The 22,323-nt window shown below is 37.0% G+C and overlaps 1 protein-coding gene across 6 annotated transcripts in view; it reads left to right on the forward strand.

Annotated features, from left to right (window-relative positions):
* specc1lb (sperm antigen with calponin homology and coiled-coil domains 1-like b) overlaps positions 1-22,323 on the forward strand; it is a 63,046-nt gene that overhangs the window by 8,470 nt on the left and 32,253 nt on the right. For 2 of the 6 annotated variants that reach the window (XM_005161102.5, XM_073935069.1), the window contains exons 1-9: positions 142-329; positions 11,595-11,775; positions 11,904-12,048; positions 12,155-13,794; positions 14,752-14,959; positions 16,324-16,397; positions 19,245-19,420; positions 19,909-20,072; positions 22,079-22,203. In XM_005161102.5, the coding sequence (XP_005161159.1) occupies positions 11,632-11,775; positions 11,904-12,048; positions 12,155-13,794; positions 14,752-14,959; positions 16,324-16,397; positions 19,245-19,420; positions 19,909-20,072; positions 22,079-22,203 (2,676 nt within the window). In that variant the 5' untranslated portion in view covers positions 142-329; positions 11,595-11,631. Of the gene's footprint in view, positions 1-141; positions 330-11,256; positions 11,337-11,594; positions 11,776-11,903; positions 12,049-12,154; positions 13,795-14,751; positions 14,960-16,323; positions 16,398-19,244; positions 19,421-19,908; positions 20,073-22,078; positions 22,204-22,323 lie in introns of those variants that run through there. The other 4 variants (XM_021469028.2, XM_021469029.2, XM_068216012.2 and 1 more) reach the window with 2 other exon arrangements.

A 22,323-nucleotide genomic window follows, 5' to 3' on the forward strand; every position in this document is an offset into this window, starting at 1 on the left:
CCACCCTTTTCACCAGGCTGGCAACGGGCCTGTAGCTTTAAATACCAGTTTATGAAATCAGTAAAAGCGTATATTGTCCAAAACTTTTATTTTGTAAAATATATAAATTTACTGAAAAAGGCGTGGCCGAAAATTGTTTCCGGCTTCACACGTCGCGTTTGGTTTCGGCTCGGAAGGAGGACGGGAAACACAAGCATCATTCCGCTGCCGGGGAGTCGGGAAACTGAGATTTTTTTTCTTACACCATCAAATATTTTATTAAAATTTCTGCAATGAATACGTAAACTTGCTGTGGGATACATCCTAACAAGTTCTCCGAGGAGCACAAGGTAAACTGTCATTTAAGTTATTGTCCTCTCCTTGAAAGATGTCGCTTATTCATCTGAATTGTTGTCCCGGCTGGATTGTGGTCAGTTTTGTCTAAATAAAGGCCAACAGAAAGAAATTACAACTTTATTTTCCCTTAATGAAATGTGATATATTGTAATATAAAAGTGTATCGATCCTGTCGTCTGTCTTTGACTGATTTCATCAGTTCTATAGTTGCAGTTTTGCTTTGACAAGTTTGTGTGGTGATGGAAGAAATGTTGCATGTGCGTTAGGATGAGTCATAATAACTTTTATTGAGGTGAAGTTGCTTTTATATTCAGGATTCGTTCAGTGACAACTTGTAACACGTTCTCTATATCGTTTACCATGGTATTTGGTAACAATCAGCCTGAAATCACATGAGAGCATGACCTCAAAAACAACATTAGCACTGTTTATTTGACTGTTAACAATGTTGAACTTTAAAAGTCATTGGCTGCTAATATGATTTCACTATTTATGATTTGCAAAGGATGCTTTTCTGAAAATATTATTAAGGAGAAAATGTGTGGATATAAAACCAACTTTACCTCAAAATAAATTTTATGTTTGTTTGTGGAAATTATCATGGCAGTAGGCATTAGCTGGTATTAGATTCTGATGGTATGATAACCTTGGATAAAAATATCACGGTTTCACGATATTGTGATTACACCTCTGAATATATAATATTTTGAAATGTCTGGGTACGAAACACCAACTTTTCCCTCTTAAAAACAATGTATTTTACTTTGAGAAACATTTGAAATATTTTGAAGCAGTAAACATGTTCTGCTGTCTTTTTTAGTTTAAAAAAAATAAATATTTCTAGACAATTTAAAGTGGTATCTTTAAATATCTTTTTGCTAGTGATACTTTTGTCCTACAAACTAAAAAACACAAATAAAATGTTTTACACATACTTTAGGAACGGTAGAGCATACAATTTTGGCAGTTTTAAAACTTTGACTTTTCCAAACCTTATATACCTTACCTTGTTATACCTTGAAAATGGTTTTCATCCTATGTCTAGATGGCAGCTGTGTTAGTGTCATATTTAAAACTTCATATGCATATGGAACACTTAATAAATAAGTACACTTTAATATTTCATTGTATTGTTTAATGTGTTAAAGTTACTTATGCCTTTTTTTGTGGTAAAATGTATTAGATATGTATGACAAAATAGTATTTAGCATGAGTATACTTTAGTCATCCAAAACCAAATGTTGGTGTTCATTTACTCAGCCTTATAAGCCATCCAAGATTTGTGAAACTTTTATTTAAGTAGAACATTAAAATAGATTTTTGGCTTTGAATTTGGTCCTTGGTGATTCATAAAATGCATCTACTAAAAGTCAAAAATATACACTCCAACTTGCTGGGTTATTTCTGACCAAATTTGGGTAAAATATGGACAAAACACACACTAGGTTAATACAAATATATATATAGCTAATGTTTAAACAAGTTTTGGGGCTTGTTCACATTTTATCCAAATTTGGGTTGAAATAACCCTGCATTTATTAAGAGTAAGCAACACATCTAAAACCAATCCATGTCAGAAACTAAATGTTATTTATAACATTATTACCTTTAATCCTTATCCAAATGCACATTCACAACAGTCTGTAGTATGAACTTTTTCTTTTGGGTGAACTTTCACATGTAAATGTAAAACGTGAATCATATTTTCTTTACGCCTATTCCACATCAGTTTTTGTCAAATATCTTAAAGGTGATTTAAATCTGCTCGGTAGATGTTTTTATTGCAACAGGTTTGTTTATTTATCAATAATTGTTCAATGGTGTTTAGTATCTGTCAGTTTCAGAGGACATGTCAACCTCTCAAAAGTGTTTTTATGTCCAGCACTCGTACATTTAATTAAATAAAAGCTAAGAATTATTTTAAAGTCCATTTCGCAGTTCATCTTCAGAAAGAATGTGTCAGAAATGTCAAGCGGATTTTCCTTTACTGCTGTTCAGATTCGGCTCTGCTGAGTCTATGGCATCCATAGCTTTTTTTTCTTCCCATAAAGGCATTTGATGAGCTGGTTTGAATTGATTCTAGCAGGCAGCAGCACATTCCAGTGAACCCAGTGCACCCAGACATCCAAAGCATTTCAGGGAGTGTTTTAGGGTAGAGAAAATGGGAAAACTTTCTGAGAGCATAAGGTTGTGTAATTGATTGAGATCACCATAGGAATTATTGTTTTCATTGAGCAGCAGGAAATCCTATTGTAATAGCTGTTTTACTTTGCTTTATTTATTGAGCATTTCTGCCAAGAAATATCGTTTTGATGAATTGGATTGAATGATGTTTGAAATTTTCTTCACTTTTTCCTTAGTGGAACTGCACCTAAGGAATATTTTTCTTGGTCCACAACAGATCAGTCTGTCAGTTTTATTGCTTTCAGATTCAGAACTCAACACTTTCCACAATTTTTTCTCAGTGGTGATTGGTTAGTCAAACATATTAAAATCTGAGATTCAGCATGGCAGTTTTGGCTTATTGCTTTCCCGTTTTCATCAAGTTTTTTGAATTAAAACTGACCCTATTTGCTTTGATAATACATGTTTGTGGTCATATTGTGAATAATTCTTAGGTGCATGTCATCTTAACCCTTTAACTGCAAGAAGACTCCATGAATACAATGTTTAGATTGCATTAATTAACTCCTAATGCTGTTAGTTAACACATTCAATGTATTTTTGTTTTTTCAGCACATTTAAAATATCAACCTCTACCAAATGGCTAATATGTTGATTTATGGTAAAAGTAACAGAATTAATAAATGTCCTATAAAAAAACTAAAAATATAAAGTGTAAGACCAATTAAAAAAAAATTCAAAATAAAACAATTTTGTATACTACTACATCATTTTTATTTTTTGAAATATGCCATAAAATATCTCATTATTACATATCTCATATCTCATTATTCTCATTTAACATGATTTTGGTTTTATTGTAAAAAAAAAAAAAAAAAAAAATCAAGTGTAGTAGTGCAACAGGATTTAAATTTTTTTTTTTGCAAACCAAAAATGCTGTGCTTGTAAACCTTTATTTTAAACAGTCATTTTCTAAATGATCTTAACATTCATTATTAAAAACAGTAAAAACATGGTCAACCATTTGGTAGAGGGGGCAGTCAAAGGGTTAAAAGAATAACCAAAACATAGCCTGAAAAAAATAGAAAATAACATCATTTTCTCTGTGTAAACATCATAAATGTTATTTAGTGAAAATGAAGGTACATGTGTGACATCGCCAACTGCTGGCCTGGCATACATAATACAGCATTTTTATCTAGAACATGATTCAATGTTAAATTTTCTTACATTTCCCATATTGTAATCAGGATCAATTTGACAATGTTTAGAATACGTTTGACAAATGTCATCAATGCCAAAAGGGCAGCACGATGGCTCAGTGTTAGTACTGTCGCCTCACAGCAAGAAGGTTGCTTGTTCGAGTCCCGGCTGGGCCAGTTGGCATTTCTGTGTTAAGCTTGCATGTTCTCCCAATGTTGGCGTGGGTTTTCTTCAGGTGCTCCGGTTTCCCCCACAGTCCAAAGACATGCACTATTGGAGGTGAATTGGAGAAACTATTGGCCGTAGTGTGTGAATGAGTGTGTATAGATGTTTCCCAGTAATGGGTTGTGACTGGAAGGGCATTAGCTGCATAAAACATATGCTGGTGGTTCATTCTTCTGTGGCGACCCCTAATGAATTAGGGACTAAGTCGGAAAATGGATGAATGAAATTTGCAAAAATAGTGCAGTGTTGTCATGTAAACACACTTATAGTAACTTTTTTTTTTAGTAATGAGCCAATTCTCAACATTTCAATTGGAAAAAAAATGACATTGATGCTCCACAAAATTTTTGATAACGTTAAATTTTGTTCACGCTTCTGACTTGTTTACCAGTATTAGCTTATCAATAATTGTTTGGACAAAATAGCTCAATAAAATGGAGTGTTTTGGTCAATGATTTCGATCATTTAAAATAGTTTCATAGGCTAAATGATGTAGGTAAAAAATTTCAGTGGATTACTTTATATTTTCAAAATCAAAACATTCCTCTAACCTCCAATCATTACATTCCTCTTCACTTTATTACATATCTCCAATTAATTCTCAATGGATGAAATAAAGCTATTCATTGTCATTGAATATCCTGTCATAAATATAGTTTACAAAAACATGACATTTTAATCTTTTCCAAATGTTATGAAATCCAAGAAACATTTTAATGGCTCATTCAACATAAAATACTGTCATGTTTGGCTTGTATGCACATGTATTTGTCTCTTGCGTTTTAGTTAGTATATTAGAAATTACTTTTGCTTTTTAATAGATTTGGGGTTTAATCAACGGCCTCTCTAACCAGTGGACCAGGCCCAGAGACACTGACCTAGTTGTACCTTTCTTAATCACATTAGCTGCTCTCAGAGGAATGATTTTATTGAATGAACACTACTTATTAGTAGTGTTGTGCTTGGCAGCAATTTAAACAGATTTCTCACTTAATGGTAAAAACCCATTTAAAAGTAGTGTTTCCAGACTATGAGCTTTTTTGGTATGTTTTTATTAGGCTAATTTACTGGTTTAGGCGTCCTGCTGAAATAATTGCCGACTGTTCAGTGTGTGTTTGTGCAATCAAGAGTCCAAACAAACGCATTCCTCCTCCCAGCAGCCTTCATACTGATGCTCAATTAACAAGCCGCTGCTGTGTCAGGTCTGTGAGGAATTTCCATTAGACGTGTGTCTGAAATAGCCTAAAGGAAAATCCTGACACTGAATTCATTGGTTTTTGGTCAGATATGGTGGAGGAGTTGAATTTCTTGAACTTTACAGGGACATCTCACCTGTTGTGCATATCAAACTGTTGAGCGTCAGTAGGTCAGGACTGTGGTCACTGTTTACCGGGCCATTAGAGATTCCTGGATTGTTCCCTTTGGCTTGAATTCCCTCTTGAGAGAATAAATTTTTGTTTTTGTTTTTCAAAAGCTTTGTATTATTCCCCGTGCGGTCCTTTTAAAGTTGTAGAAAAAAAGACAGCACTTCACTCGCTGTGGTCTTTTCAAGTTTCAGACCAGGAGGTAGCAGACAAATGTCTTTACCACATGAATGTCCCTTGACTAAACATCATCTGCTTTTCTGGAGTATGAAGCTTTTGGTTATTTCAGGTTGGAAAGTTTTTATGTTTCTTTTGACACATTTCATTTGTGTATTCCAAAGAGATGGTCCAATTATTTTTCATAGCCACCGCACTGGAAAGATCTTCACGTCTATACCACACCAGCACCAGATTTAATGCATCATTACAAATTGTGTCTTTCAGTTTGACCACAGTTTAAACAAGGTCTCTAGATATACACACTATAAGAAATACATGTACAAAAGCTGTTACTGGGACTGTACTGTTTTAAAAGAAACATTTTAGTACTTTCTAGGTTCTAATATGTACTTTTAAGGTATAAAATGAAATAAACCCTTTAGGTACCTTTAAGGTACCTCTATGGATCGTTTTGGTACTAATATGTACGCTTTAAATACAGAAGTTTAACATGAAGCGTCATGTAACCTGTAGCTATACTATTATTGTACCATTAATTCTACTATAATCTGATAATTGTTATTTTAATCATGTACAATATGTCACTAGCTATGTTTCCATCCAAATATGCAAATAAACTTTATGCGCAAAACTGGATTATCGCATAAAAGATGTGCGAATAAAGCAGTGTTTCGATCCAACGATTTAAAGCGAAAAAATCGTCACTTCCTGATTAATTGTCGTTACATATCAACAGTTAAAACTGAATTTGCTACAGTAGGAGAAGCTGCGTCAATCTTTTCTTCATCTACTAAATGACTTGCGCCTCAGAAGGCAGTCCTTACACGCAGTGAAAACGCGGTGGCGTTTGAAGGTGTCAGACACGGAGCACAGACGCTCTTGATTCTGGAGGTTATTAATAATATAATAACACTAATACTGAAACGGTACGGCGTTTTAGAATGACCAAAACAACAGTTTAGATGTTTTACGGTGTGCTTCAGCCTTTTGGTTTCACATTACAGAATAACATGACCTTTTTTAATGCTCATACTAAAATTTGTGCAGTAAACGTGTTTCAATCGTAGTTTATGCACATTTTTTCTTATCGAATAAAAAGTGGATTCTACTCAGTTATGCGCATAAGTTTTTATGTGCATTTTCAAAATTTATGCGCATCATGGCGTTTCCATCAGCCGTTTCTTTATGTGCATATGCAAAATGTGCATAAAAATAGGTGGATGGAAGCATAACTACTGACTTCACAAAAAATTGTGATAGTCAAAAAGTATTTACTGTGTGGTAAAGCAGTTTTAAGTGCTGCTTTTCAGATTGTCAACATGTGGGGGGGATTGCAAAGGTGACATGGATTTTGTGCAGCATTTTAAGTTAATATTGAGTTAGTTATATTTTGACACAATATCATCTGTTGTTTAAAACAGAAATTTCCAAAACTGATTCTGGAACAGAACATTTGTGCTTCTTAGAAGCAACACTGTGGTGTTTAGTTCCTGAATGAATCTGTTTTTGAATAAATCAAGTGAGCCTTTGATACAATGATTCCTTCATAAAGACTGTTACCTGTATGTGGTTGGTTAGTAATTGACTATTTTGAATGAATTGTTTGAATGTATAGTTCAGTGTGTCTTTAGCTATGTTTCCATTCACCTATTTTTATGCGCATTTTGTATATGGAAACCCTTTTACCACACAAATTCCAGTATGCGCATTAAAAAAAGGTCATTTGATATTGTTATAAGAGATCATGTGATGATAAAAATGTGTGTAAATGGACAAACCAGCAGGCTGAGCAAACTGTAAACCATCTGAAATGTTGTTTTGGTCAATTTGAAACACCTTACAGGGCTCGAAATTGCGACCATTTTGGTCGCATATGCGCCCGAAATTTTATCTATGCGACCTTGAAATATATTTGGGAGCATTTCTGCGAGTGTTTAAAACTGTAATGTGCGACCAGTTTTTACTGCAAAATGTTCAGCACATGCGCGGATTCGGGAGACATTCACGCAGAATGCATCTCTAAGCTCTTTGTCTGCACTTGAATCGCGAAACGCAGCGCTCAGGAATGGTTTAAAACAGTTGTCATGTCAACTTGCTGCAGTAAACAAATCCAAGTCCGTAATGCTTGCCCCGCCTTCACGCTCTTCTTATTGGCCCACCACTCCTCTAGCACTGAACGCGAATGATTGGTTAATATCAGCTGTCAATCACTCAGCGCCTTCTGGCTACGGATGACAGAGAGAGCTACTACCGCGAAACATTGTAAAGCGCTGAAGATGAGAATGAAGATAACATAACACTTGACAGATTTTGTTTTAGAAACCATGGCATCTGCAATTACAAATAATGACACATCTTACTTGTTATACCGTTAACACGTTAATTCAAACAGTGCGTGCAGGGCCGGTGAGCGCTCCGTGTATGCTTTGGTCAGTCAGTTCTGTTATAAAAATCTATTTTCTTGTGATAACGGGATTTTGTTGAGACATATTTTCTTCACGCTTGCATATAACGTTATATATTAATTTTTTTTGCTTGTTAGATTGATTAGTGTTGATTTCAAATACAATCAATTTGTTTGTATAAAACTTGTAGTAACGGTGCTCATAATTGGTGGTGCGACTAAATTTTGGCTGATGCGCCTAAATTTTTAAAGTTAGGAGCACCGGTGCTACCAAGCAAAAAGGTTAATTTCGAGCCCTGCCTTACCGTTTCAGTATTAGTGTTATTATATTATTAATGACCTCCAGAATCAAGAGCGCCTGTGCTCTGCGTCTGTCAAACCGCGCATTCACTGCGTGTCAGGACTGCCCTCTGAGGCGCAAGTCACTTATTAGATGAAGAAAAGATTGACGCAGCTTCTCCTACTGCAGCAAATTCAGTTTTTACTGTTGATATTTTGCGCCAGTTAATCAGGAAGTGACGATTTTGTTCAATTTGACTCATTAGATGGAAATGCTCTTTTTTTGCACATCTTTAATGCGATAATCCAGTTTTGCGCATAAAGTTCATTCGCATTTTTGGATTGAAACACAGCTATAGTCATCTCCTGGGAGTGTTATTATCATGTTTATTAATATATTTACTACGTGCTTATCTGTGACTAAAACCAGCCATATAGATTTACTACTTTTTCTATGCAGGATATCTGTGTTGTAGACCACCTTCTAAATGGGTGCTGAGTTGCTTCTTTATGTATGTCAAATGATCCTTAACCCCACTGACATTGAGAGAGACACAGATTTTTAGCATAGTTTGAGCTGATTTGAAAAAGAAACTGAACCCAATTCTTAAAAGCTTTTAAAGCATCTTCCAAACCTCCTTTCCATATTGGCCATGCTCTTTTTGAAGAGCATGTAACCTAAAATATTCAATCTTGTTTTCATTTTCAAGACCCAATTTAGAGTTTGCGCTCTGAGCACAGATTCCCCTGGAGATTGCAGAGTTTGTCCTGTTACCCGATATGAATTTTCTTGTGCGGTCCCACATGTTTGACGCTTTGTTTAAATCATTTTTAGAAGTGTGTTGATTGATATGTCTCTGTGTAGAAGTGTTTTGGCGCTGCGGTCCAGCACGCTCAGATATGTGCAAATGCCCAGTAGCCACTTTCATACGGAGCGTTGAAAGTTGGAAGTCTGGGTGGAATGTTTTGGGTTTGATAGAGAGTCGGCTGCAATGACCTTTCTAGTGCAAAGTTAACCCAGGCTACTAACTCCACTCAGCTGAAGAACTGGAGTGTATCTTCACTTTCCCTTGGGGCTTGTCCAATTGACCTTCGCTAAGCCTCCTGAGTTACTGTTGCTACGCCTGTCAAGCTTTTGTGCCTGGCACGTCTATTACAATGTGCCATTTTTGGTGAACAGGTTAAGATTAAAATGTCTGGATGAACTGATCTGAGATCGCTGTGTGTGTTGTGAAGGACAGATCTATCGATCCTTGAAAACGTGATCAGCAATGCAACGATTGGCTGATGGCACAGCAGCATAAAGACATCATCTGATTAATATTCAATTATCCATGTGAGCAAAATTACATCAAATTTGTAGTAAATGGTTTGTTAAATATGACACGCAATAACTTTACATCTTTGTTCTCGGCTGCAGGCTTTACACTTTCATGCGTCAAGAATATTTAGCAGTTTATTTAATTTTACATTTAGAGCGGATTTTCTTTATTATAGTTCCCATAGTAGTTTTATTGTAGCCTGTTAATTGGTGTAAAAAAATAACTGGATGTTTAAATTGATTTTGCATCACAAAAGCATTTTGATATTGGTAAAGGTGTCTGCAACTTTTGTGAAGCATCAAATCACCGTCATATTAGCTGTCAAAACATGTTTATGACTGCATTAATGTATTATTCCTTGAAAAAAGTTTCATATTGTGTATTATCATACACAGCATTTGTATTATCATACACAAGTAGGCTACTAAAGCGATTGAACGCGTTTGTATCGAAAAAGTTGATATCAATAAATTTTCTCTTTGAACCGCCAGGTGGCAGTCTTTGTTTGTTTATTTTGAAGTGCAGATTGCACAAGTTTTATTAATGCATATTTTTAAATATATATATATATATATATATATATATATATATATATATATATATATATATATATATATATATATATATATATATATATATATAGAGAGAGAGAGAGAGAGAGAGAGAGAGAGTTAAAAATACATATACTATTTTCCCAAGTGTATATAACTACTACTGTAAGAAAATATCAGCATTTGGTACATACTTTTCAGTATTATCTTTGCTTGAACTGACCCCGAGCAGGTTGAGCTACCAGAACTGTTGCTATGATTACAACTCTCGGATGAGTTTTGAAGAACGAAACGATCCTGAATTGTCTCAAATCATCAATAACCAAATCATAATAAGTTAGAAAAAATACTGAGTAATCCACATCCGAAAAACAGACCCCAGGACTGTGAGTTGGGTGTGGTGCTTTTTGTTTTGACTCCTGTTCAAACGTATCAACTTAAAAGACTTGTGGGGGAAATAGGGGTGTTTAGGCTGGTGTCTATCAGTGCATGCCTCATCTGTTTGCCATCAAAGGTACCAAACCGCTGTAGTTTTGATTTGCAAAGAGAGGTCATAGGGTCAAGAAAAAAGTCAGAATTCACTTCTCTAGTCGACTGAGCATTCACTGGGGTCTTCATTTCTAGAACATGTGCTGTTATGTTGCAGATTTCTTGTTTTAACCACATTTGTTTTGAAGTTCCAGTTTTATGGATACTTAACCATCACAGATAAATATATACAGTGGCGTAGATTCATTCTTAAATCTTATTTATGCACTCATCTTTAGTGTCTATTTCAAATTTCTTTACTGTAATTAAAGGTGTTTTAAACAATACGAGTTTTTTCTTTAACAACAACTGGTAACATTAACCAGCATCAGGATGATTAAATGATGACAGGGTTTTCATTTTTGGGTAAACTGTCTCTTTGAGGACAGTTGAAGAGAAACATGTTCACACACATAAACAATTTTCATTCTTCACACAGCTAGGACTTTCTTCTACTGCATATAGCTGTGGTGTTTTTTTCTAGCCTCATGCCTCATACTGCTGCTCTGGACCATTAAAGCCTTTTAAGGCTAGACAGAGTTGGTCAGCCCTTTCAACGGGCCTGGCCTCCACCCATGATGATGTGATAAGAAAGGCAGTTCCATCCTCTTCTGAGCCTCCTCCAATCACACAGTGTTGTGTGCCTTCAAACAGTGGCCAATGACTGTTTTCCTCTGAAGTGTCTGAGTTTACAGTGTGTGTGAAGCTGCATAAATAGGGTCCTCCGGGACTGTAATGTTACATTCCAACGGCCTCCAAGCAAAACCATAGTCTTGTACACAATGTGTTCCCCGAGGAAAATAACCAGTGCTGGAGTAAGGTAATGGGATATTTTGATTTAAGCTGGGCATGATTAAATGCTGCAGGACAAAGAGTGGCAGCAATGTTTTTGTGATGTATGTTTTTTTCTGTGGCTGGGTTTACTTAGCAATGCATGACATGTTGTTCATAAACTTATTTTAGCATTGTTTTGTTTCTGAGTTGGGCATTTGAAATTAATCTTCAGTCCATTTTTTGTCAGTCCATTCAATACAGCTTATTCGTCCAAATGATTTACCATCTGCTTTCATTTATATAGATTACGCTGTAAATGTATCAAGAACTTGGAACCAAGCATGAAAAAGGCGACCAAGCCCACGGCCGCCACCTCCAGGACCTCAGTGGGCACTAAAGCCCCAGGCAGATCAGAGGGAAGCAGCAATATGGGCACAGGAGGCAAGATGACAAACAAAACCCAGAGTTCAGCTCCACTTTCTAAGGTAGCAGTTTTACTCTGAGGAATCTGAAACGTTTGTTTTTAAGCATGTTGAACCAAGTGCCAGCTAAGACTGCTGGATTTAACTTGTCTGTTGCAGATCATTAACTTAATTTTTTGCTTGCTAACCAGGCAAAGAGCAGTGATGATCTCCCAGCGGTGAGTGCAGGAAGTGGATCTGTTTCTGCTAGCAACAGTAACACTACTGCTAGAAACAAGAGAGGATCCTCCTCTCAGATCACCAGCAACACTGAGACAAGGTCCAAGACCACTTCAGGTAGTGTTAGGTATTGCCTTGGTTCTAGCATATTCAGCAGGAGGTTTTTTTGATAATGAAATGTCTATAGTAGTTATACATTTATGGACACATTCTGCTTTTACAGGTCTTTCAGGAAGGCGTGCAACGTCAACTGTGTCTAAGGAGCCAGGCTTGACTAGAGATAACTTGCGAGAAAGATCCAGAACCAGTGTTGCCAAAAAACCCACCGATACCATGCCTCAAAAGCGTTCACGATGTCGTACCTTACCTGACTCTGAGTCAAAAATGAGCAAATCTCGCTCAGACAGCCAGATAAGCCATAAAGCAGTTCTTGAGTGTCAAGTGAATGACCTTCTTGGTTTAGCCAAGAGCAAAGACCTGGAAATCCTTCATCTTCGCTCTGAACTTCGAGGCATGAGAACTCAGCTTGGCTTGGAAGAACTTGAGGCTCCTAACCAAGAACAAGTGTCTCAAGAGACCATGCAGCCTCCAGAGAAAGAGGTTATCAGTGCCACAGATGTGGAGTCTACTCTCCTCCTCCTTCAAGACCAGAACCAGGGTATTCTTGATGAGTTAAATATGTTGAAGAGTGAAAACCGAATGCTGAAGGATCGCCTTAATGCGCTCGGCTTTTCTCTGGAGCAACGTCTAGACAGCCCTGAGAAAAGTCTGCGCTGCCTGCCTATGAGTCCTGAGCATGTAGTTGGCGGCGACAGCAGTAGCGGAGGTCACAGTGAAAGTGTACGGGGTGGTATGCGTGCATCCTCTGCAGAAGGCTCTGCTCAAGGCTCTACAGAGGACCTGCTGTCAGAACAGAGACATTTAGGCTCTCCTGATGCTGTGGACAGTGAGTGCAGTGAGGCCTACCAGCCGATCACTTCCAGCGATGATGCTCTAGATGCACCATCAGGTTGTGGATCATCTTCGGAATCAGAAGGTGGGCTGCCGAGCCGGGAACATTCCCGTAGAGGCAGCAGTGGGAACACCAGTGAGGTTTCTGTGGCCTGCTTGACTGAGCGAATCCATCAAATGGAGGAAAATCAACACAGCACGTCAGAAGAACTCCAGGCCACCCTGCAGGAGCTTGCAGATCTGCAGCAGATCACTCAAGAGCTGAGCACAGAGAATGAACGGCTGGGCGAGGAGCGTGCTATTCTGGTGGACTCCCTCTGTCAGCAAGGGGAGCGTCTGGAGCTATATGGAAGACAACTGGAGTACTTTCGTGGACTTCTTGATGAGCATTGTGTGGCCTATGTCAAGGATGATGAAGACGCCAAAAGTGGGCGCTATGTAGAGCTGGAAAGGCGCTATGCCGAGCTGAATGAGGGCTCCCGTTTTGAACGGGAGCAACTTCTGGGAGTGCAGCAACAGCTAAGCAGTGCCCTAAAGATGGCAGAACATGAGAATGCAGAAGCCCAAGGCCTCATGGCAGCATTGAAAGAGCGTGTCATTATGGCAGAGAGAGCTGTGGAAATAGAGCGGCGGGAGCGAGCAGTTGCCAAAGCAGAGTTAGAAGCATTAAGGGTGCTGTCTGAAGGGGAGCAGGTGGAGCTGAACCGCTGTAGAATCCAACTTGAGCAAGAGAGGCAGAGAGTGGCCCAGCTCCTCTCCATCCACAATGCAGGGGATAAGACGGACATACGCCACCTGCTGGAAAGCGAGAGATTAGATAAAGAGCGAGCAGAGGCCAAAGCAGCTCAGTTAAAAGAAGAACTTGGGCACACACGCAGTGAAGCTGCCCAGCTCCAGGAGGCGATTAGCAAGGTGAAACATATTCAGAAAATGTATACCTTTGCTTGCCTTAAAGGAACTCTCTACGCTTTTTGGAAATAGGCCACTTTTACAAGTCACCCAGAGTTCAACAGTTGTCTTTAGCCATTTTTTAATCTATTCAGTTGGCGGCAACGATTTTAGCTTAGCATAGCGTAGATTATTAAATATGATTTTAAAAACTTTTAAATCTATAGTCAATCCAAACATTAATTCTGGAAACCAATTTCTATTGGGGTATTTATTTTTTGTTTTATTATTTTTGTATTGTTTTGTACACTTATTTGGTCATCGGTAGGCCCACACGGAATCTGTGCACGCAGAATTCCGCAGATTTTTAGCCCATGATTGATTGTTTATTTACTTGTGTAAATGTGTGTAACTTCAAATTTATTCAGTTTTAAAATTAATTTCAGTAATATTACTGACTAATATGAAAATATTTATACGATTTATTAACAATACAGTTTGTAAAGTCATATTTTCTGTATTTTAGTAGATATATTATTTGAGAGATTTGCTTTGTTTACCAAACAAAGTGGATCTAGTTGAATTTGGATTGTAAAGATTAAATACAAGCTAAAATGGTGTTACTTTTTATTTCCTATATTAAGGTTTTAGTTATGATACTCCCAAAGTCATTCCACATAAATCCGTAGATTTTTACCAAAATTCTCATCGGTTGCTATTATTATTATATCAGTGGCTATATTAAAACATTATTGTATCAGTCAAATTTCATTTTGGTGTGTTCCTACCATTCAATTACTATTTTATGAATATTACTAATTCAGAGACGATGTTTTTTGCCCACTAGTAAAGTAAGTGTATTCAGACATAGGGTTAGTGTCTTAGCATTGAATTAGTATATTACTTTTTGAAGGTAAAATCAAATCTTTATCTTTATCTAAAATCAAACAAACATCTAACATGTCCTTGTGCTAACTAAAGCTTGAGGATGAGTTCCGAGCATTTCGGGATGATGTCCAGTCGCAGTTAGCAGAGCAGAAGAGGCTACTGGAGCAGCAGTGTTCTGAGCTGGAGGAGAAGGACACTGAGATCGCTGACATGAAGGAGACCATTTTTGAGCTGGAGGATGAAGTCGAACAGCATCGTGCTGTCAAGCTCCATGATAACCTCATCATTTCTGACCTAGAAAGTAAGTTACTTGACCCTTGCAAACACATGCAAGGTGGTATCAGCTATGAAATTTAGTTGGTATATATATAAAATGGACATGTGACATGGCCTAACATAAGAGCCTGCAACTGCACAGTTTGACCAGAGGGGCGCTAAAACCTGTACAGCCACCTCGTGGATGCAATTTCTATAAGGGTGGCACTGATATGAATATTTAAATAATTAGCATATTATTTTTTATTATTAGCAAAGTAAATGCACAGCAGCTTATATATAGTCATGCCACAGGAAAAATAGTGCCAGCGTGGCTTTCAATTGGAATGACAACTTATTTTAAAAGTATGTTAAATAATTTTATTCGGGTGTCTCTGCTATCTCATTTTCGTGTGGTAATTGTAGTTATTCATTCATTCATTTTCTTTTTTTGCCTAGCCCCTTTATTAATCAGGGGTTGCCACCGTGGAATGAACAGCCAACTTATCCAGCATTTGTTTTATGCAGCGGATGCCCTTCCAGCTGCAACCCATCACTGGGATCACTCATACACTCTCATTCACACTCATACACTATGGACAATTTAGCTTACCCAATTCACCTGTAGCACATGTCGTTGGACTTGTGAGGGAAACTGGAGCACCCAGAGGAAACCCACGCGAACACTGGGAGAACATGCAAACTCCACACAGAAATGCCAACTGACCCAGCCGAGGCTCGAACCAGCAACCTTCTTGCTGTGAGGCGACAGCAATCCCCACTGTGCCACTTCACTGCCTAAATGTAGTTATTTGTATTGTAAATAATTTTTAAGTTTAACATTTTCAAAAGTGATTACAGTGTTATATTTATCAGTTAGAATATTTTATGACTCACTAGCCACTAGCTAGTCCGTTAATCCTTCTTACAATTGAAAGGTTAATTGTTTAATTATTAAAAAAAATGTTTTTTGCAGTTTTAAAAATATAGTTTTGGCACACGCTGGAAATATTTCACACCACTATTCCTATTTTCTTTCATAAAACCCTACATTTTTGCATATACATTTGAAAACTGACAAAATTAAAGACAAATGTGCCTAATCCAACTCAGACCTCAAGCAAAAAATGTTTAATTTAAAATTTGAATGAATTCAAATTCTTGTTATGCAGGCTTCTGTCCACATAGGGGCATCATTGAGCCAACTGTGTCTTGACATTAACCTTTCAATTTCAGAGAACTGGATTGGCATGGTCATTTTGGATACCATAATACAAAAACAAATCTATCATATTTCAATGTTAAATGTATCTAAATAATATAATTAATTTAAAATAAATATTTCAGCAGCACATTAATCAGTTTTCTTTATAAATCTGTATTTATTTCTGTTTTTTTGTTTCCCCACAGATTCCATCAAAAAGCTTCATGATCAAAAATACGACATGGAGAAGGAGATTAAAGTTCTTCATCGAAAACTGCGGGTACATTTGTCCTTTTTATTTGCAGACTTTGCACTGTGCTTATAAGATTTAGGAAAATAATTCTATTAATTTATTAATTATTTCAGAAGTAATCCCAGTTACCCCTCAAATACATGCTTTAGGTTTATTTCCTGTAAGTTTGTCATTATCTTGTTATCAAAATGGTTGACCTGTGTCTTGGTATTGCAAGATAATTGATAGCGCTCCACTGGAAGAATGTAGAAAGTCCATCCATTGACCACTGGTTGACAGATTTAGCACATTATACTGAACTAGAAAGAATAACCTACAGTAAAGGGCAAATTTAAGGACTATAATAAATTTGTAGGATCTCTTTATACAGTTCTAAATATCGGCCAAGCAACAAATCACTCTTACTCTGATATGACTGATATGTGTGTATAGATGCACTTTTGTAAGTGACAATAAATGGTTGTGTCTGTCTTAGCCCATGTATGACAACATCTTTAGCTAAACTGATTATGATAACTGAAATTCTTTTATTCTTTGGGGGAGCTGTTTTTGTTTATCATTGGAAGGACATTTCAGTGTACTTCCAAATGAAATGGAATATTGAGTAGAGGGCGGGGCTTTTTTACATTTACATTTAAATTCAGTCATTTAGCAGACGCTTTTATCCAAAGCGACTTACAAATGAGGACAAGTAAGCAATTTACACAACTATAAAAGCAACAATGAATAAGTGCTATAGGCAAGTTTCAGGTCTGTAAAGTCTAAGAAGGAAAGCATTAGTAATTTTTTTTATTTTAATTTTTGTTATTTTTTTTAAATACAGTTAGTGGTATATCCAGAGAGGCAATTGGAGATTAGGAAGTGAAGTGGAGACTAAAAAGTTCCCTCATAACATGCAACTGTACAAGGGGCGTGGCTAAAAATATTGTGGCTGAAGCCGTGAACAACAGAAAAAGACCACGAGAGCAATTGGCCAGACTTTTGATATTTTTTTACTTTTACTACTTTTGTAGTGATGAACAATTAAAACTCTTTATTTAAGTACTGGTTGGGCCATTTATATGGATACACCTTAATAAAATGGGAATGGTTGGTGATGTTAACGTCCTGTTTGTGGTACGTTAGTATATATGTGAGCGGGCTTGTAAAATAACTCATGAAAGAATACGCAAAAGAAGTTGCGTTTAAAACCAAGCACACCATTGTTTTTCTTGTGAAATGCCCAGTAAGTTTATTAAGGTGTATCCATATATATGGCCCACCCTGTAGATTTACTTGCATTGAATAATTGTTCACCTAAAGAATAACAGAGTGTCCGCAGGCAGGACCAGCACATCCATAGAGATGACCTAGGCGGCAGAATGGTGAGGGCGGCGTCCGCCTTGCAGCCCTGTATGAGTCTGAAATTTAATTTGTAATGGTTAAAGTCTTAAAGGTCCAGTGAAGTGAAAATGTGCATTTTTATGAATGAGTGTATGAATGAGCGAAAAAAGAAAACAGAACACAAAGGCAGAGCATTTCATAGGTGTTTTTTTTTAAGTTTTTGTATGTTACAAACTTTTGTGCTAAACAAGTAGCATTATTGACGATAATACAGTCACTTACTGCATTTACCATGGGGCAAAGTAGCACCAACTCACGCTAATTATCAGGCTTACGCTAGCTTTGTTGAATAAAGGGTGGATATCTAGGGTGGATAATACATTTCCATGCACACAAAAACCAGCAATTGTTGCAATGCTCATGCGCTCACTTATCCATAAGTGTTGAAAAGTGATGTCAAATTATAATTTTCCTAATTTAAAAAAATGATTGCATACTGACCAGCAGGAACTCTACCGATCATATATATGTGTATATATATATCTCTGGTTCTAGATGGCCAGTTCTCCACTGCACCTTGGTTTTATTTCAAAGGAACACTACTCTGTACCAAAATGGTGGCTCTATTGACGCATTCCTTAGCTCCTCCCCTTTAAAAAAACAGCCAATAGTGTTTCGTTTTCATCAGTGCTTTGCCAGTGAGAGTGAATGAGCTCAAGCACATCGAATGAAAAGCAAATGAGAAGGGTCTTTTCAAGGAGGCGGGGCATGTCAGATACAAGAGAGCATTTGATTGGTCAGAAGATTTGACGAGAAACTGAAGTATGAAGTGACGTCTGAAAAAGGCGTTGATATAGTTGAAGTCCTATAGTTGTAGAATTTTTTCTTTTTTTAAAATATTTTCCGAATGATGTTTGACAGAACAAGGAAAATTTCACAGTATGTCTGATAATATTTTTTCTTATAGAAAGTCTTATTTGTTTTATTTTGGCTTAAATAAAAGGAGATTAAAAATTTTTAAAAGTCATTTTAAGGTCAATATCATTAGCCCCTTTTAGCTATATATTTTTTCTCGATAGTCTACAGAACAAACCATCGTTATATAATAACTTATCTAATTACCCTAACCTGCCTAATTAACCTAATTAACCTAGTTAAGCCTTTAAATGTCACTTTAAGCTGTATAAAAGTGTCTTGAAAAATATCTAGCCAAATATTATTTGCTGTCATCATGGCAAAGATAAAATTAATCAGTTATTAGAAATGAGTTATTAAAACTATTATGAATAGAAATGTGTTCTTCTCTCCGTTAAACAGAAATTGGAAAAAAATAAAATAAACGGGGGCTAATAATTCAGGCAGGCTAATAATTCTTACTTTACCTGTATATTAACTATACAAACTAACATCTAAACATTTTTTTTTATTTCACTCGACCTTTAAATTTAACATTTTACCCTAAATGACACTGTGTGCTAAATGTATTTATGAACTTTCACACAAGCAAAGATCTCTATGATTCCTCACATGAATGACGTCTGTCTCTCACAGGAGGAATCGGCAGAATGGCGTCAGTTTCAAGCAGATCTGCAAACAGCCGTCATCATCGCCAATGACATCAAGACCGAAGCTCAGGAGGAGATCGGAGACCTGCGGCGACGCTTACAAGAGGCTCAGGAGAAAAACGAGAAGATGAACAAAGAGCTAGAGGAGCTGAAGAGCCGGAAGTAAGAGGAGATGTAGTGTAGATGGTCTCACTTTACAATGTTGTATTAGTTCATGTTATTTAATGCACTTACGAACATGAGCAAACAGTGAACAATACATTCATTACTGTATTTATTCACGTCTGTTAACATTAGTTTATGAAAATACAGTCCATCATTGTTAGTTCATGTTAACTCACGGCTCCTTAACTAATGCTAACAAGTATGACTTGAAATGTATATATTGGATTAGTACATGTTGAACTATCATTAATAAATTCTGTATATCTATTGTTCATTATTAGTTCATCTTTGTAAATGTATTAACTAACATTAACTAGTGAAACCTTATTGTATAGCGTGACCGTGTCGGGTATTTACAACCCAGTGTAAATGTGGGATGTTGACACAGGTTGCATGATTGAATGATTTATGTTTTTGTGTGTGCAAATATTTGCATATGCAGGAGATTTGAGTGTGTGTGTGTGTGTGTGTGTGTTGTGTTACAGGCAGGATGAGGAGCGTGGCCGTGTGTATAATTATATGAATGCCGTGGAGAGGGATCTGGCTGCACTAAGGCAGGGAATGGGCCTGAGCCGACGTTCCTCCACTTCCTCTGAACCTTCACCCACCGTCAAAACACTCATTAAGAGCTTCGACAGCGCCTCACAAGGTTTGCAAACACATGCTGGTCCGTGCAGACACTCGATAACAACTTCAATTCCAGATAGTTCAGATAGTGAAATAAAAATGTACTCACTATTAACTCTCCATTCAAAGTGTCAAGACTTTTTTTTCGGTTGAATACAAAAGAAGAAATTTAGAAATATGTTCGAAATCTGTAAAATAAAGCATGACCATATGCATGATCATATTTAGGGTGGTGCATCCTGTTGTTTTTTACACTGTCAGAAAGGCAGGGTTCCGCAAAATTCATCCATGTTGTCCCAACACACAATGACTAAGTTAACCGTTATATTCAAACCACTTAAATTTGTTAAGTTGTCTCAAAAAAAACACAAGAATTGTGATGTATCAACTCATTTTAAACAAACAGCAGAATACTTTTTTGAGTGTAGATCTAGGTTGGTAATCAGTTGGTTATAGGTTACTTACCTTTGCTAAGTTCTTGACTGAGCAAATCAGCAATTGAATCACTTTAGGGCTGTGCAATATGAACAAAATAATCAATAATTGCCATTATACAAACGAATATTGCGATTGCAATTTTATTTGCGATTTTGGCAACTGTTTTTGCTTTTTCAAACAAGCTACATACATTTTAAATGCATTCAGTGCACAAGAATTGCATAACAAAACTATTGAGTCAGTAATTTCTTTGTGCCGTTATGACCCTTTTCCATAAGGCACGGCGCTTGCAAATGCTTGAACAGTGGATACTAGTTTAGTCTGTTTGGGCTGGCTTTGATGTGTGCTTTTGTTTGTTTCGATGGACTTTGTCGAGATGCATTGATCATGCAGTTTTTTATGACACTGTTTAAAGTGTTGGATCAGATTTGTAGTATTGCTCCGTTTTGTTGGAATGATCATTTCACAAGTGTTAAAAATTGCCTTGCTCTGTGACACATCCTCTCTCCTGAATCCAAAATACCCCAAAATGACTGTCGTTGAATTTCTCCTTGGCACCATATTATTTTTATTTTGAACTGCATCCATATTTTATGCTCTTTCCTCCTGCTTGCCTATTCGGTTCTCTCACTCAACTTCATCATGCGCAGTGTTAGCTGGTTGACATAATAGCTATATTTTCCCGGTGCGCTACGTCAGCTCTGATTGGTTAACATATTAATATCATGCACACAAGAACACAGGGCTCGAAATTGCGACCATTTTGGTGGCATATGCGCCCGAAAATTTATCTATGCGACCTCATAATATATCTGGGAGCATTAGTGCGACTGCAGATAATGGTTGTAGTGCGACCTGTTTTGATTTTTTGTAAAAACGTGCTGAATCGCTCTTCCCTGCCGCTATATTGGTTCATATTAGCTGTCATTCACTCACGGTATTCAGCTGTCAGATGACAGGGAAGGAGCTTTTATGACCACGGGAAATGCAAACGGCTGAAGAGTAAAAACTTAAAGCACTCAGGTTTGCAAACCCCACCTAAAGTTGAGGCGCAGATGAAAGCGATCATGACACGTCACGTGGTGAATAATGATCCGCCAGCTGAGATCAATCGAGTACGCGCTTCTTGGAGAAGGCGCCCGAATCTCCTGCGTGTTCAGCGCAAATGTCCGCTAAAAGTCAAATCTAATACTTTACATATCATCGCCAAATAAGCTCGCCTTTGTCAGTCCTATTAATGTTGTTTTAAAATACAATAAATCCCTTAAAAAACTATTTGCAGCGGTGCTCATTCATTTTTGGTGGGTGCTCCTAATTTTTTTCTGGTGCTCCTAAAATTTTTTTGGTGCTCCTAAATATTTGAAGTTGGGAGCACCGTGCTACCAAGTAAAAAAGTTAATTTCGAGCCCTGGAACAAATTCGGAATAAAATTCTAAATAAATTAATAGATAAAAAATTGCAGCCTTTTGCGATTTAGAAATTGCGTGTGCTTAAGTTGCGATTTGTTTTTTTGTTTTTTTTTTTCCGATTAATTGCACAGCCCTAAATCACTTCTCCTCTGTGTTCATGTGTCTATGTGTCTTTGTTCAGGTCCTGTTCAAGGCAGTCCAACTGCTGCTGCTGCTGCTGTTGCTGCTGCTACTGCGATTTCCAGAACACCCCTCAGTCCCAGTCCAGTCAAAACCCCTCCAGCCGCTGCCGTCTCCCCTATACAGGTATGCACGATTGGTAATAATAAAGCTGAATAGAAATTATAAAATGTCAAAGGCACTTTTAAAAAAAAAACTAAATTACTTGAAAAGTAATAAAATGTCAGAAGAAAAGTAAAATGCAGA

The sequence above is a fragment of the Danio rerio genome, chromosome 21, assembly GCF_049306965.1.
Source record: "Danio rerio strain Tuebingen ecotype United States chromosome 21, GRCz12tu, whole genome shotgun sequence".
Lineage (NCBI taxonomy): Eukaryota > Metazoa > Chordata > Actinopteri > Cypriniformes > Danionidae > Danio > Danio rerio.